Below are 13,457 nucleotides of genomic sequence, written 5' to 3'. Positions count from 1 at the left end.
GGAGGAGGAGGAGGAGGAGGAGGAGGAGGAGGAGGAGAAAGAGAAGGAGGGGGTCAGACGGGAGAGGGAGAGGAAGGAGGGAGGGAGGGAGGGAGGGAGGGAAGGGGCGCTGGGCTTGTGTGAAAGAGCGAGCGAGCGAGCGAGACCGGGAGCGACTGAAAAGCTTGCGCAAGGGAGGAGGCAGAGATGTTCAGGGCGCCGCTGCCAGACCGTTGAGGAGGTGGACCAGGAGGAGCAGCCTCCATGAGCTCCGAGATCGGGGCCCCGGTGCCTCGCAGCCCGGCCTTGATGAACCAGCCGCCGCCGCCGCTGCCTCCCTCCGCCCTGGAGACGTCCAGCACCAGCAGCAGCACCTCTACAACCCCCGGCGGAGGAGGAGGAGGAGGAGGAGGCGGCGGAGGCGGCAGCCACTCCGGCGGCTGCGCTTCCTCGTCCGCGCCCTCCAAAACCAAGAAGGCCAGCTCGGGACTGCGGCGTCCGGAGAAGCCGCCTTACTCGTACATCGCGCTGATCGTGATGGCCATCCAGAGCTCGCCTTCCAAGCGGCTGACGCTGAGCGAGATCTACCAGTTCCTGCAGGCCCGCTTCCCCTTCTTCCGCGGCGCCTACCAAGGCTGGAAGAACTCGGTGCGGCACAACCTCTCCCTCAACGAGTGCTTCATCAAGCTCCCCAAAGGGCTGGGCCGGCCGGGCAAGGGCCACTACTGGACCATCGACCCGGCCAGCGAGTTCATGTTCGAGGAAGGCTCTTTCCGACGACGCCCGCGGGGCTTCCGAAGGAAGTGCCAGGCGCTCAAGCCCACCATGTACCACCGCATGGTGAACGGGCTGAGCTTCCTCCCGCAGGGCTTCGACTTCCAGGCGCCCCCGGCCGCGCCTCTGGGCTGCCACCCCAGCGGCTACAACCCCCTGGACGTGATGCAGGCTGGCGCTGCCTACGACGCCCACCACGTCCCGCACATGTCGCCTAACCCGGGCTCCACGTACATGGCCAGTTGCCCGGTGCCGTCCAACGGGCCGGACTACGGGCCGGACAGCAGCAGCAGCCCGGTGCCTTCCTCGCCTGCCATGGCCAGCGCCATCGAGTGCCACTCGCCCTACGGCAGCCCTGCCGGACACTGGACTGCCTCCGCCGCCTCGCCCTATCTCAAGCAGCAGGCCCTGCAACCGCCGCCGCCGCCTGCCTCCGCCGCCGCCCCGGCCGGCATCCACTCGGGAATGGCCTCCTACTCGCTGGAGCAGAGCTACCTGCACCAAAACGGCAGGGAAGACCTCTCAGGTACCTCGGCCGCCCCGTCCCTCCCTCCCTCCCTCCTTCTCACCCTCTCTCTGCCCCGAAGCGAGTTGCTTCGTTTTCCGAGGCTGAACCAGGCCTCTTTCCTGGGAACCTGGGAAGAAAACACCCGTCCCCCCCCCCGAAGGTTTTTCCCGAGTCAGATTCGCTTCTCAGGCGGGCAGAAATCAAAGGCGTGCGCATACTTTGAAGCCCCGAGGCTAAGCTCGCTGAATTGAAAGGATTCCGTGGAACAATTTATCCGCGAGTCAATTTTGCCTTGCCCACCCCCCACCCCTCCGCTCCAAGCAATGGGAACGGCTGGTTCCGTGGGATCAGTCTGACCCTCTGGAGCCCAGAAGGACAGCCCTCCCTTCCCTTCCCTTCCCTTCCCTTCCCTTCCCTTCCCTTCCCTTCCCTTCCCTTCCCTTCCTTTCCCTTCCCTTCCCTTCCCTTCCCTGCTCCTAGTTCCAGGCATCCACAGTTACGTTTGGAAATTTGCGACTTTAAATGGCCATCTTATAGATAGTCCTATCCTGTTGAGAAAAAACTTGAGTTTGAAGTCCATAGCCCGCAATCTGTTGTGTGCAGGGTATTCTCGGAGTACTAACTTGGCAGCCAGCGTCTCTTATACATAAGGGGTACTTTAAGTCAGAGGGTGTAAAATTCGGCAGTTGTGGGTGTTTTTATACTCACGTGTATAGATTGAAGAATTGCACTCTTGAAGGGGATAGAGAGAAGGAAGTGAGTCGCTTCTAAAACGAGTCCTAACGTGGGATGGTGGGGGGGGGGAGAAGGAGAGAGAGGAATCTGAGAGTATCTGGCTGCGATCCTAATCAAACTTACTGGTGCTCAGAATCGCAGCCAGATCGGGACCTTGGATCCTTGGACGTTGGATTTGTATATGCTGCCCTTTAGTATTTGATCTAGATTCTTTTTACTGCGTTCGAGTAATTGACTTGATAGGGCTGTGTGTGTGTGTGTGTGTGTGTGTGTGTGTGTGTGTCTGTTCAAGGGGAACTGCGTGGTTTCTCACACCTCAAAGTGAAATTTAGGGTACATTTCTTTTTTAAAAAAACAACCCCAAATCACAAAATTTTCTCCTGAGTGCTGAAGAGGGGAAGAAACACACAGAATTTCCCCCCCCCCCCCACCCCGCCCTGCTCAAGTTAAGTTGTAGCTGTCAGATAACAAGCCGGGAAGGTCCTTCTCCAGTACAGATGTTTTCAGAGAAAACACCAGCTTTGGTGTAAGAAAGCAAAGGCTTTCCCGGGGGGTGGGGGATGGGGCGAAAGGAACAGGCCGATTGTTGCGGAGAGTAGAACTGGGTTAAGGAGAGAATATACATCTGCAGTCTAGCCTCGAGGCATCTTGGGATTTTCAAGATCAGTCTGGAATTCCATTGTTAGTTACCTCCTTCCACCCTGGATCCAAATCTTAAGTTCATTAACCACCCCTTGGCGACGACGAGGTCGTCGCATCCAGCAGCTTCTCCACACGAAAGTGCCAGAGCCAGGCGATGTTTATTAGATGCAATTCTCCCCACTGTTCCTGGCACCCACACTCCCATCCCAGAGAGAAAAGACGCCTGCAGTTTGGACAAGTCTTAAAGGCTGCCGTTCCGAGCACCTGGTGTTTCTTAACCTCCCCCGGGGACCGTGCCAAGCTCCTCAGCCGCCTCTTCAGGCAAGGCTGAATGGCCGAGGTAACACACACACACACACACGCACACACACGAGAGAAACTGAATGCGGCCCGACGACTGTTCATTCAACGCTGTTCTTCCCGGTAAACCTGGGTAGGAAAGCGTGCTGCGAGATTCCCTTTGTCAGTAAGGGATAAAGAGGCAGAGAGGAAAGAAAAAAACAGGCGGGATGCACACACGCAGGGAGAGAGAGAGAGAGAGAGAGAGATGCAGACGCCAGGAGTTAATAAATCATGAAGGATTCCGCCCCAGGCCCCTACGAGTTGGTCCCTTGCAGTGAGTGGCTGTTGCGTCTGGGTTGTTTAAGGTTGCCATCCTGCGGACGTCTGCGCCGAAGGAGGCTCCCAAATAGCGGCGAAGTAGGCTTTTTAAACTCCTGACTCTCGGGGATCGGTACACGTCGGGATCGTGTTGTTTCTGTTCCCTCTGAAATCACCCCTCAGTCAGCCTTCCCTTGCTTCCCAGGCTGTGTGTTCCTACGTAGAGAGCGCTCAAGCTTTACTATATTTCCCCCCCGGCAGAATTTTGCTTGGTTGAACAATCTTTTCTCTCCCTTCCCCAGAGGGAGAAACCGCTAAATTTCTTGTGTATGCTTTTTTTAAAAAATAAAAATAAAAATAAAAAATAAATACTCTCAGTGTTGTACCGGGCTAATTGGAAAAAAAGGGAGGGGGGGAGGAAATTGCGACGCGTTCTGCAGATGTTATAGGAGAAGGAGCCGAGGTGTTGTTGTGTTTTTTTTTCCGCATTTTCTTCCAAAATACAAAAGAAGGTGCTCGGGTTATTACTATAACTGGAAAGAACTGCCGAGATCTTCTCTTCGCAATATGTTGCTTTTTTTTTTAAATGGCCTTGAAAAATGTGGGAGAAAGAAAGAGAGAGAGAGAGAGAGGAGAGAAAATAAGGCTCCGAAATGGGTAAAAGATGTTGAGCTGGGATTGGGAGGGGAGGAGGAGGAGGAGGAGGAGGAGATGGATTCTCCAAATAACCTTTTTTAAACGTGGGTCTCGGAGGTTAACTAAACAAAGACAGTCTGGGCTGGACCACACCGAAGGGGACTGGAGCTTGACTTAACCCAGATGAGAGCGAGGTCTTGTTCAATTTTATGGGAATTTCAACAAGTAACAAATGCAGACGACCTTGTCCACGGCTTGGGTTTTCTCCTCGGTGACCTGCTGTCAATCAGCTGGCAGAAGCCTTTCCTGCAACTGCCCTCCCGATCTCAGCGCATTTGTTTTTAACTGGGGGGTGGGGGGTTGAAAACCATCCGTTCCTGAAAGATCTTTCTTAAAACTGATGTAATAACAACAAGGTTGATATTAACAACAACAGCAGAAGCGACAGGGTAGAATTGGAATACGCTTTTTTAAGGCAGGAGCCTGAAAAACATTCTTTTTTCTTCTTCTTCCTGGCTCTTTCCGTGCAGTTCCTAGTGCCTCAGTTCTGCAGAGCTAAATATAATTGCGATTGTTGACTTTAATGAACACACACAAACAAAATGCTCCGACCCGAATTGTACATGAACTGCAGCTGCTGAGTAAAAATGCGATTTCTCTTCCTCCGCACCTTCCTAAGTACCAAGATTTCGATTCTCTCCTTTTTCTTGATCTTTAAAGGGCCGCAATCAGAATAACCTCACCAATTCGTGACTGGGCACCTCTCCTTAAGGAGCAGGCGGAGTTGTAGTCCGATCCCTAACCTGGTTTAACCACCCTGCAGCCGGCCTCAAACTCTGGATAAGCCTTCTTATTCCTGATGGCTTCTACACCGGCCCAGTTGCTGCTTATCTCTGGGCTCCTCAGATGAGATAAGATAAGATTTCAGTATTTACTCCGAGGTGAGCCTCGTGGTCTTCACGAGGTTTGCTCTCCGAGAAATGAGCACTAGCTCAGGAGCTTAATAAAAGCTTTTTCCACGAGGCACGATTGCTCCAGAGATACTCAGAAAGGGATTCCCTGAGATCACTTATAGATCCTCCAAAATAAGCCCTGTATCCATCCCTAAGAAGTCACGGACCCCAGAGTTTTCCTATTTCCTATTTTTAAACATAGATTTCTGTGTGTGTGTGTGTGTGTGTGTGTGTGCGCGCGCGCGCGCGCGCGCGCGAGCATGTGTGTATTTAGGGGAGGAAATCTACCCTGCTTAACCTGAAGTGTGAACTCTTGAGTATGAACTCTTTTACTTAGATAAGATGTAAAGGATTTCCCACCCCTCCCCCCAAATTCGGGTAACCTTTTAACTGAGTAATTCTCAGACGAAGTGATCTTTTTAATTATTATCCTAGCCGGCTTTCCTAAGACAACTAATGCCTACATATAATAAGAAAGCAAAAGATCAACATTCTTTCAGAGTTAGCAGCCACAACCTTGTGGTTCGACTGGAAACCTCAACCTCGCGGTGTCCGGTGTCCCGAAGGTGCTTTCAAAAAAGCAAGCGGACTTTCTTGATTATTATTATTATTATTATTTTTCTTGAAGACGACGGGCGTTCTAGATTCTGTGTAGTGGAATCTCCTGAAGGGCTACTAAGAAAAGAAAAGGGGAAAAAAAGAAAGAAAAGAAAAAAGGAGTCCTATTTAAACCAACGAGGCTTTCCAATAGACTGGAATCGTTAAAAGCGAGGACAGGATTTGGGAGTGTGGAGCTGACAGGGCTCTGCAAAAAAGCCATAGGTGAAAGGTCGCATGGGATGGGTCCGGAGGGGAGGAGATCTGCCTAGGAGAGAACCAGTTCCCAGCCTCAAGGCCTACCGCCCTGGAGAAGACAAGAGAGATCCCTGTCACCCAGTTTCCAAACTCTTGACTATGGGATCGAAATCAGCCGTTCCGAAAATTCGCACTGGACATTTCGCCATTTCGAGCCCTAGGTGGGCCATTTTCTAGGCTGGAGGGGAATTTACCACACACACACCCTCTCTTTCTCCCCCAATTGCGAGCCTTACAGCAAACCACCCATTGATTATTTTTTTTAAGTGCGATCTAGTTGGTAAAACTTCCACCCTCACCTCTAGAATTGTTAGCCCTGAGGAAGGCCGGTGGCTTAGAGAGGTGGGGGGGGGGGGGAAGAGGAGGAAGAAAGGGAGAGTTGGGCGGGTTATTTATATATATATTTATTTATTTATTTATTTATTTATTTATTTATTTATTTATTTATTTATTTATTTATTTATTTATTTATTTATTTATTTATTTATTTATTTGGCACACCCTCAATCCAAGCCGAACTATTTAAATCAGAGTTGCTTGCGGGCTTGCCTAGGAGCCTAGAAAGGAGGGGGCGGAAATCCAGGGAAGCGGTTGCTTTGAGAAAATGGGCTGAGCAAAAGGACCGGATCCGGAGCACAGAAGAGGCGGAAGAGAGGAACGTACACGTGTGTGTGTGTGTGTGTGTGTGTGTGAGAGAGAGAGAGAGAGAGAGAGAGAGAGAGAGAGAGAGAGAGAGAGAGAGAGAGAGAGAGAGAGAGAGAGAGAGAGAGAGAGAGAGAGAGAGAGAGATTCAACCGTTACTTGACCTGACTGGACACCGGTTAGGAACAATGGAGAACAGGTTTGGGAAAGCATCAAGTGGCCTTCTCGAAACGCTGCAAAATCTCAGCTGAAGCACTGGGGAGCCACGGCAAATCGGAGGAAGGAGAGAATGTCAGTTTGACTCTCCGGATCTCTTTAGGTCTGAAAGGAAAGGAGAAAGGCAAAACTCCGGTCTTCCCCGCAGGCCGTATTGATTGTCCGTATTGATGGTTGGATGGATGGATGGGCTACCCTTCGGAAGCTCTCAGAAACTCGTTTTACTTTCTAGGGCGTATCTCCCCCACCCCACCCCCACCCCGGCCACTCAGCTGAAACCATTTTCGGCCCTTTCTACTGGTAAACCGTAGCTGATTGCAAAGAGTCGACTCCCCGGCGCTTTCCAGCTCCCAGGAGCTTAGATGCTCAACCGCTGGGTGAGAGAACAGAAGAACCTGGAAGATGCCTAGAAATTCACGTCTGTGGCCAGCTAAAATATCATTCCTCTCTACCGAGGCCGAATTCCATCCCCAAATAGAGCCAGGCAACCTATATAATACACCCTTTGCCTTTTGGGAAGCCAGTCGCCTTTGGCTCCACTAAGACTGGCCACCAGGTTAAAAAGTGCAAGGCGGCCCGCGTCGCCGAGCCTTTGGGGTCTTCCAGGCTTTTGCCAGGGAAAGAAAGAAGAGAAAAGAAGAGAAAAAAGAAAGGAAGGAAGGAAGGAAGGAAGGAAGGAAGGAAGGAAGGAAGGAAAGAAAGAAAGAAAGAAAGAAAGAAAGAAAGAAAGAAAGAAAGAAAAGGGAGAAAGAAAGAAAAGCACACGGAAATCAAGGATTCCCTGTGGGATTCAAGAACAGGAGCCTGTGGATGCGTCCCCTTAGCAGAACAAGCCAGGTCGTTAAATTTCATTGTAAGGAAATCTATACCGCAAACGCCCGTGTGTGTGTGTGTGTGTGTGTGCGCGCGCGCGCGCTAAAATCAGGAAGAAGGGCTTTGTTTGTGCTTTTGTTTACTCCCCCCCTCCCCCAAGCCTTCGCTTGGTTGATCGCTGGGAGCTGATCTCTGGACACCAGAGATCCTGCGCTAGTTAGCGAAGTGTTCCTTGAAGGAAATCCATCCAAGCTGCGTTGACCTCGAATACCCTGGCTCGAAAAATGAGAGGCTCTGGTTATAAGCAGAAGAAGCACCAGTGCAAAATCCGGGTGCTGTTCATACCCCACGAACACAAGTGGTAACCGGAGCCTATCTTGAAATCAGGATTGGAGAGGGGGTGGGGTGGGGTGGGGAAGGGAGGAAGTGTAGAGATCAGCCGAATGCGCGAGAGATTTATTTACTTTTATAATAAGACCTTTAAGCCTGAAATAATCTCCCTAAAAGGAAATGGGGTCCTTTCTTGAAAATCCGCTTTAAACCCTGCACCTTTTCTTCCAAATGATTGATCAGAATTCTGCTGCTTGGTGTCCAACTTTTTGTTTTCATTTCGGGCTGTTTGGTTTGTTCTTATTCCTTCCCTTTTGCAACTCGCTTTAGGACCAGCCAAAAAGAAAAAAGTGGATCTGGAGGCCATAAAGAAATAAATAACTCCCAGGTCCTTCACTGAATACACTCACCGTTCCTGCAGGCCAAGGTGGAAGAATCTGATTCTGTCTTTCTCCCAATCTGGAGAGGAGAAAAACCTTTAAAATGGCCCAAATTGAGCTTTGGGGGGGGGGAAGAGGGGGGGGGTTCAACATCTTGCTTTTTAGAATCTGGATCCCATCTTAAATTCTTGGTTTTGGTATATTTGTATTTTTTTATTTTTTTTTAATTCCATTTATATCCCGCCCTTCTCCGAAGACTCAGGGCAGCTTACAAGCTTAGCAATAGCCTTCATTCTATGTATATGCCTGCTTATTAGGGCTTTCGCGCCCCCCCCCCCCCCAGCGGCATTATTACAAAGTCAGCTTAATTGCCCCCAACAATCTGGGTCCTCATTTTACCTACCTCGGAAGGATGGAAGGCTGAGTCAACCTTGAATTTGCTGCATAGAAACAAAACACACACACACCTTTGTTGGGTACCTGTGTGCACATGTGTATACGTAAGTAAAAAAAAAAGTAAATAAATTCAGGCAGGAAAGGAACAGCTCATCTTAAATTGCATCCCTGCTCTGTCTGAGAGTCCCTTACTGATAACACGGTTATAAGACTTACTTCTGAATAGACATTATTGATAGGGTGGCCTCGTGGCTCTGAATCCAAGTTGCCCATACCCACGTTAAGCATCCGTGTTGGGCGATTTCATAAAAAAGAGAGCTTCCATTTAAGGAGAAAGAATGGCGAACTGTGGGCACAGCCTTTGATCAAGGAAGGAAACGTCCTTGATTGTTAAAGCTGATAGCTTTCCAACAGAAAGCTTAAGGCTGCCTTGTGGCTGCAAACAGGCCAGACAGAACTAGAAGGGCCAAGTGGAGAAATAAGAAATAAGGCCACGCTTTGAAGGGAAAAGGCACATAGGTTTGCATTTGGACTGGAAGTTTGTATGCAGCTGAACTTCCTTGGAACTTCCTTTGGATGAAGTCCCAGCTCTAAAATTAGCCAGCTGGAACCAGGAGATATTTCGAGCAGCCAGACTGGTCCTTTGTGCTCCAAGTGATTCAGGCAATGGGTGCAAGCGGGATTCCACCCAGTTGCCGCACAGCCATTGAAGCATCTCCTACTTTTCCCACTTGCCTGGCATATGAATGAATGTAGAACTACTATAATGATTGTCATGCCCTTGGCCTTTTTTTAAAAAATAAAATAAAAAATAAAATTGAATGAAACGGAATGCCTCTATGAATTTACCTTGGCTTCACCCACTTGAACTCGATGGAGTTTACTTGTGTAAACAGGACCCAAATAAAGCACGCACGCTCTCTCTCGGCAGGGGTTTCTGTAACTGCGTAACCCTCCAGAGGTGTCAGAACTACAAGTTCCATCATTCCAAACCAGCCAAGCCATCTACTTGGAGATGAATTGGGATTCAGGGATGGGTTCCCAAGATAACAAGGCCAGGTCACCTATTGTAGTGGTTAAAGGCATCGGAGCAGAAGCTAGGCGAAATGGAGTTCTAGTCCAGTCTCAGGCATGGAAGCCAACTGGATGATTCCGGGCCAGCCAGGCACTCCATCTCAGCTTGTAGGAAGAAAGCAACTGGCAAACCTCTTCCAGAAACCTTGAGGCCTCCTTCCAGGAGAGGTCAGAGCAAGAAGCCCAGGGCTTTCCTAGGAATAAACAGATGGTGAGCTGCCCCCACCCCAGGAAATCAGGGCAGCTGATTTCCAGTTCAAGATTCCCTTTGGCGAGTTTCGTGGCTCCTCTTGAGTTTGGGGGCTTTCTGAAAACCTTCTGCTCAGAGGTTTGTGGCAAATGTTTTAACTTCAGCCAAGGCCTGTGGCGCTGTAGTGGAAAACAAAAAAAGGAAGGCGAGTGGAGGAGTGGAGCGCGGAAACATTTTAGTTTCTCCATCCCACTGTGTCTTCTTACCAGCATTGTCTGCCCCTAAGCCACTCATGCTGCTCTTTTCAAATGCTGTTTAACTTACCACTGGTATGTTTGTAGCCCGCTCACCCCTCTCTCCCCGGTGTGAAATTTGGAGTGGTTAACTAGTACAGAAGGAAATAAATTTTGCTCTCCGTTTCCCTCATTATTGTTACCTTGAGCGGCAAGCATGGGGGATTTTGCTGGCCACGGGAAAACAAAGGGATGTTTAGCCCACTGCCTTTTGGTGGGGTTCATTTTAATTTTATTTTAAGTAAAACAGACAGCAAAGTCCAAATGCCTCTGACTGATTGGTTGATTGATTGGGCCTTTGATTGGCTTGACTCTCCTCCAGCCAGCCTGCTTAAAGGCTGAATGGAGGCCTGAGGGCAGAATTCAAGAAATTGGAGGTGTTGGGTTACATTTTTTGATTGGTGACCTCTTCACTGTAATGAAGAGCAGGCCAGCTGGGCCGGCCAGCCAACCCTGCCCTGCCATGCCATGGCCAGGAGTAGAATTCCATTAACTTTCAGTACTCAGCTTTTGCCCCCTATCAAAGTCCTCTCCTGCCAAGTAGAGCCAGTGAGGGGCTGATGCAGGGAAGCGAGAGAAAAGCAATAGAGGTGCTGAACAACGAGTGGGGAAACTCTGGTTCAACTCCACCCCAAGCACCTGGCGGGGGGGGGGCAGTGGGTGACTTCGGGCCAGTCATTCTCATTCAGCCCAGCCTATCTCATAGGACTGTTGTACGGAAAAATGAAGGGAGTATTGCTATGCATGCAGTCTTGATCTACAGAAAGAAGCCAGGAGTGTAAATCTAACCCTACAAAGTAAACAGGTCTTTTGGAGAGAGAGAGAGAGAGAGAGAGAGAGAGAGAGAGAGAGAGAGAGAGAGAGGGAGAGAGAGGGGGAAGGGAGGGAGGGAGGGAGGGAGAGAGAGAGAGAGAGAGAGAGAGAGAGGGAGAGAGAGAGAGAGAGAGGGAGAGGGAGGGAGGGAGGGAGAGAGAGAGAGAGAGAGAGAGAGAGAGAGGGAGAGAGAGGGAGGGAGAGAGAGAGAGAGAGAGAGAGAGAGGGGGAGAGAGAGAGAGAGAGAGAGAGGGAGAGAGAGGGAGGGAGAGAGAGAGAGAGAGAGAGGGAGAGAGAGGGAGAGAGAGAGAGAGAGAGAGAGAGAGAGAGAGATAGAGAGAGAGAGAGAGTGTGTTTGGTGAGCTGTAAAGGCATTGGGGCTAGAACTGGGAGACAGGCACAAAGCAGCTGGATGCTCTTGGGCCAGTCATTCACTCTCAGCTATAGGAAGTAAGGCTTGGTTCTCAACCCAGAGTCCGCCACAGGCCCCTGGAGTGGGGGGGGGGGGGGTGGAGGCGCAATGTCATCACAGGGTCTCCTTGAAGGGACACACCCCCCCGGGGTTCCTCGAAGGCTAGAAGAAATGTTATTCTTTAAATCTTGAATTAAGCCTTGGGTGTCTGTAGCCATAAAATGTATTTAAAGGGGTCTGCCCCCCCCCACACCCGGTGAAGAAAAGGTTGAGAATTTAGTAAGCAACGACAAACTGTTTCCAAAATCTTGCCAAGAAAACTGCAGGGATTTTGGACAGGCAGGTGCCAGGAGTCAAGGGTTGATTCCAAGAGGCGCACACACACACCCGAAAACATTAGGCAGAAATTGGTTCAAGGGGAGTCAGAAAAGATTGCTCGCCAAATATGTTGAGGGTATGGCTGGTGGCGCCTTCCTGAATCCCCCATTCAAGCTGGCAGAGTTCTGTGACAATTAGAAGTTCGGGGAGCAAAGGAGGTAATTGGCAAAGGTTTGGTTCAGAGCTAATCCGGTTCTGAATGTGGGTTTTGGACGTTTTGAGGGACACGAGCCAACACAGAGCAGTGAGTGGCCCTCAGACTCCGGGGATCTTTCTCCAAAAGTGAAGACCTGGAAGGGAGGGGGTGTCCGTCTCCTGTCCTTTACCTTAAAAATTCCCATCTCTCCATTTTACACCAGGACAGCTGTCCCCATCTCCCTTCCCTTCCCCGAACTTGTCCTTGGACTCGCCTTTTCTTTCTCTCTCCGCAGTGGGCCTGCCTCGGTACCAGCACCACCCCAGCCCAGTCTGCGACCGGAAGGATTTCGTCCTCAATTTCAACGGCATCTCGTCCTTCCACCCATCAGCCAGCAGCTCTTACTATCACCACCACCACCACCATCACCACCAAACCGTCTGCCAAGACATCAAGCCCTGTGTGATGTAAACGCGGACTCCGAAGGCGGAGCGGAAGGAGCCAAGCAGCCCGGCCGGACGCAAGTGGAGGGCGGTGGGTGGCTGCAAGAGGCGCTCCGAGATCCAGCGGGGGGGGGGGGCCGGGAAGGACACGGAATAACCCCCCACCCCCCCCCCCACGGCCCCGACTCCCTAACCCGAGGAAGGCGGGCGCCCAATGGAAGCACCTCTCTTGCGGACCTCGCGCAGCGCGATCCTCCGCAGTCGAAACCAGAGCTTCGTTCCAGCCGGGCCCCGTTTAACGCCTGATATTTTTTTTCTCCCTCCTCCTGGTCCTTCCAAGTGAAGCCTCCCTCCGATCCGCGGACTGATGCCTTGCAGAAGAGCAAAGGCGGAGGGGTGGGGATCCTCTGAGAGAACCCCTCTGTGCCCTCTCCAGGGGAGGGGGCCAACCCCATACAGGATTGCTGCCTTACCTTAGACGCGTTCACAATTGCACAGGAGGGCGGGCTGTTTTTTTTTTCCCCTTCTGGCTTCCTCCTCGCAGTCAGCTCCCCCCTGGAGGATGGCGCCGAATTTTGAGGCTGCTGTTAGTAGACCCCCAGCCCGAAAGAGCTCCGAGGTGCGTTCTTTCTTTCTTTCTTTCTTTCTTTCTTTCTTTCTTTCTTTCTTTCTTTCTTTCTTTCTTTCTTTCTTTCTTTCTTTCTTTCTTTCTTTCTTTCTCTCTCTCTCTCTCTCTCTCTCTCTCTCTCTCTCTCTCTCTCTCTCTCTCTCTCTCTTCTCTCTCTCTCTCTTCCCCCTCCCCAAGGAAGGAAATGCCTGTTTAGGATCGGGCTGCGGATTCCCTGAGCCTTCTTTGGCCCCCCCCCCCCCCGCACACCTTTCTTCCGCCCCGGGTCCTCCGGAGAAGTTAGGTCACGATTCCCATCCTCTTTATTTTATAAGATGATGGGAGCTGTAGTTCTAGTCCTCCAGAGAGGATTCCCGTTGGGGGGGGGGTGCGCGAAGGAGGCTATGATTTCCGCAGCTCACTAATTAAGGCTGCCCCTATATTCTTTTGCAAGCCCCGCGTTTTCGAAAGACCAAGCGCATCGCGTTTTTTGGTTTTCATTTAATTTTACGGCTAGGTGTTTTATTTAAAAGCAACATTTTTTTTTTAAAAAAAGGTTGGATTCGGACTCGACACAAACCTTCCGAAAATCGATCGGCGGTTAAGATTGGAAGCCCGTTTCATTTCGTGGGAATGGTTCCAAGGATGAGTC

The 13,457-nt window shown here is 50.7% G+C and overlaps 1 protein-coding gene across 1 annotated transcript; it reads left to right on the top strand.

Moving 5' to 3' along the window:
* Window positions 1-243: 243 nt before the first annotated feature.
* On the top strand, window positions 244-12,226 carry FOXF2 (forkhead box F2; the record flags this gene model as incomplete). Its single annotated transcript, XM_083357994.1, has 2 exons — window positions 244-1,279; window positions 12,051-12,226. The coding sequence occupies 2 exons, from the start codon at window positions 244-246 to the stop codon at window positions 12,224-12,226; spliced, it is 1,212 nt and encodes a 403-aa protein (XP_083214120.1).
* Between the last annotated feature and the right edge of the window lie 1,231 nt (window positions 12,227-13,457).

This window comes from Vipera ursinii, assembly GCF_947247035.1.
Source record: "Vipera ursinii genome assembly, chromosome: 3".
Taxonomy (NCBI): domain Eukaryota; kingdom Metazoa; phylum Chordata; class Lepidosauria; order Squamata; family Viperidae; genus Vipera; species Vipera ursinii.
The sequence above is the reverse complement of the archived record's forward strand: the minus strand, read 5'-3'. Positions and strand labels throughout refer to the sequence as shown.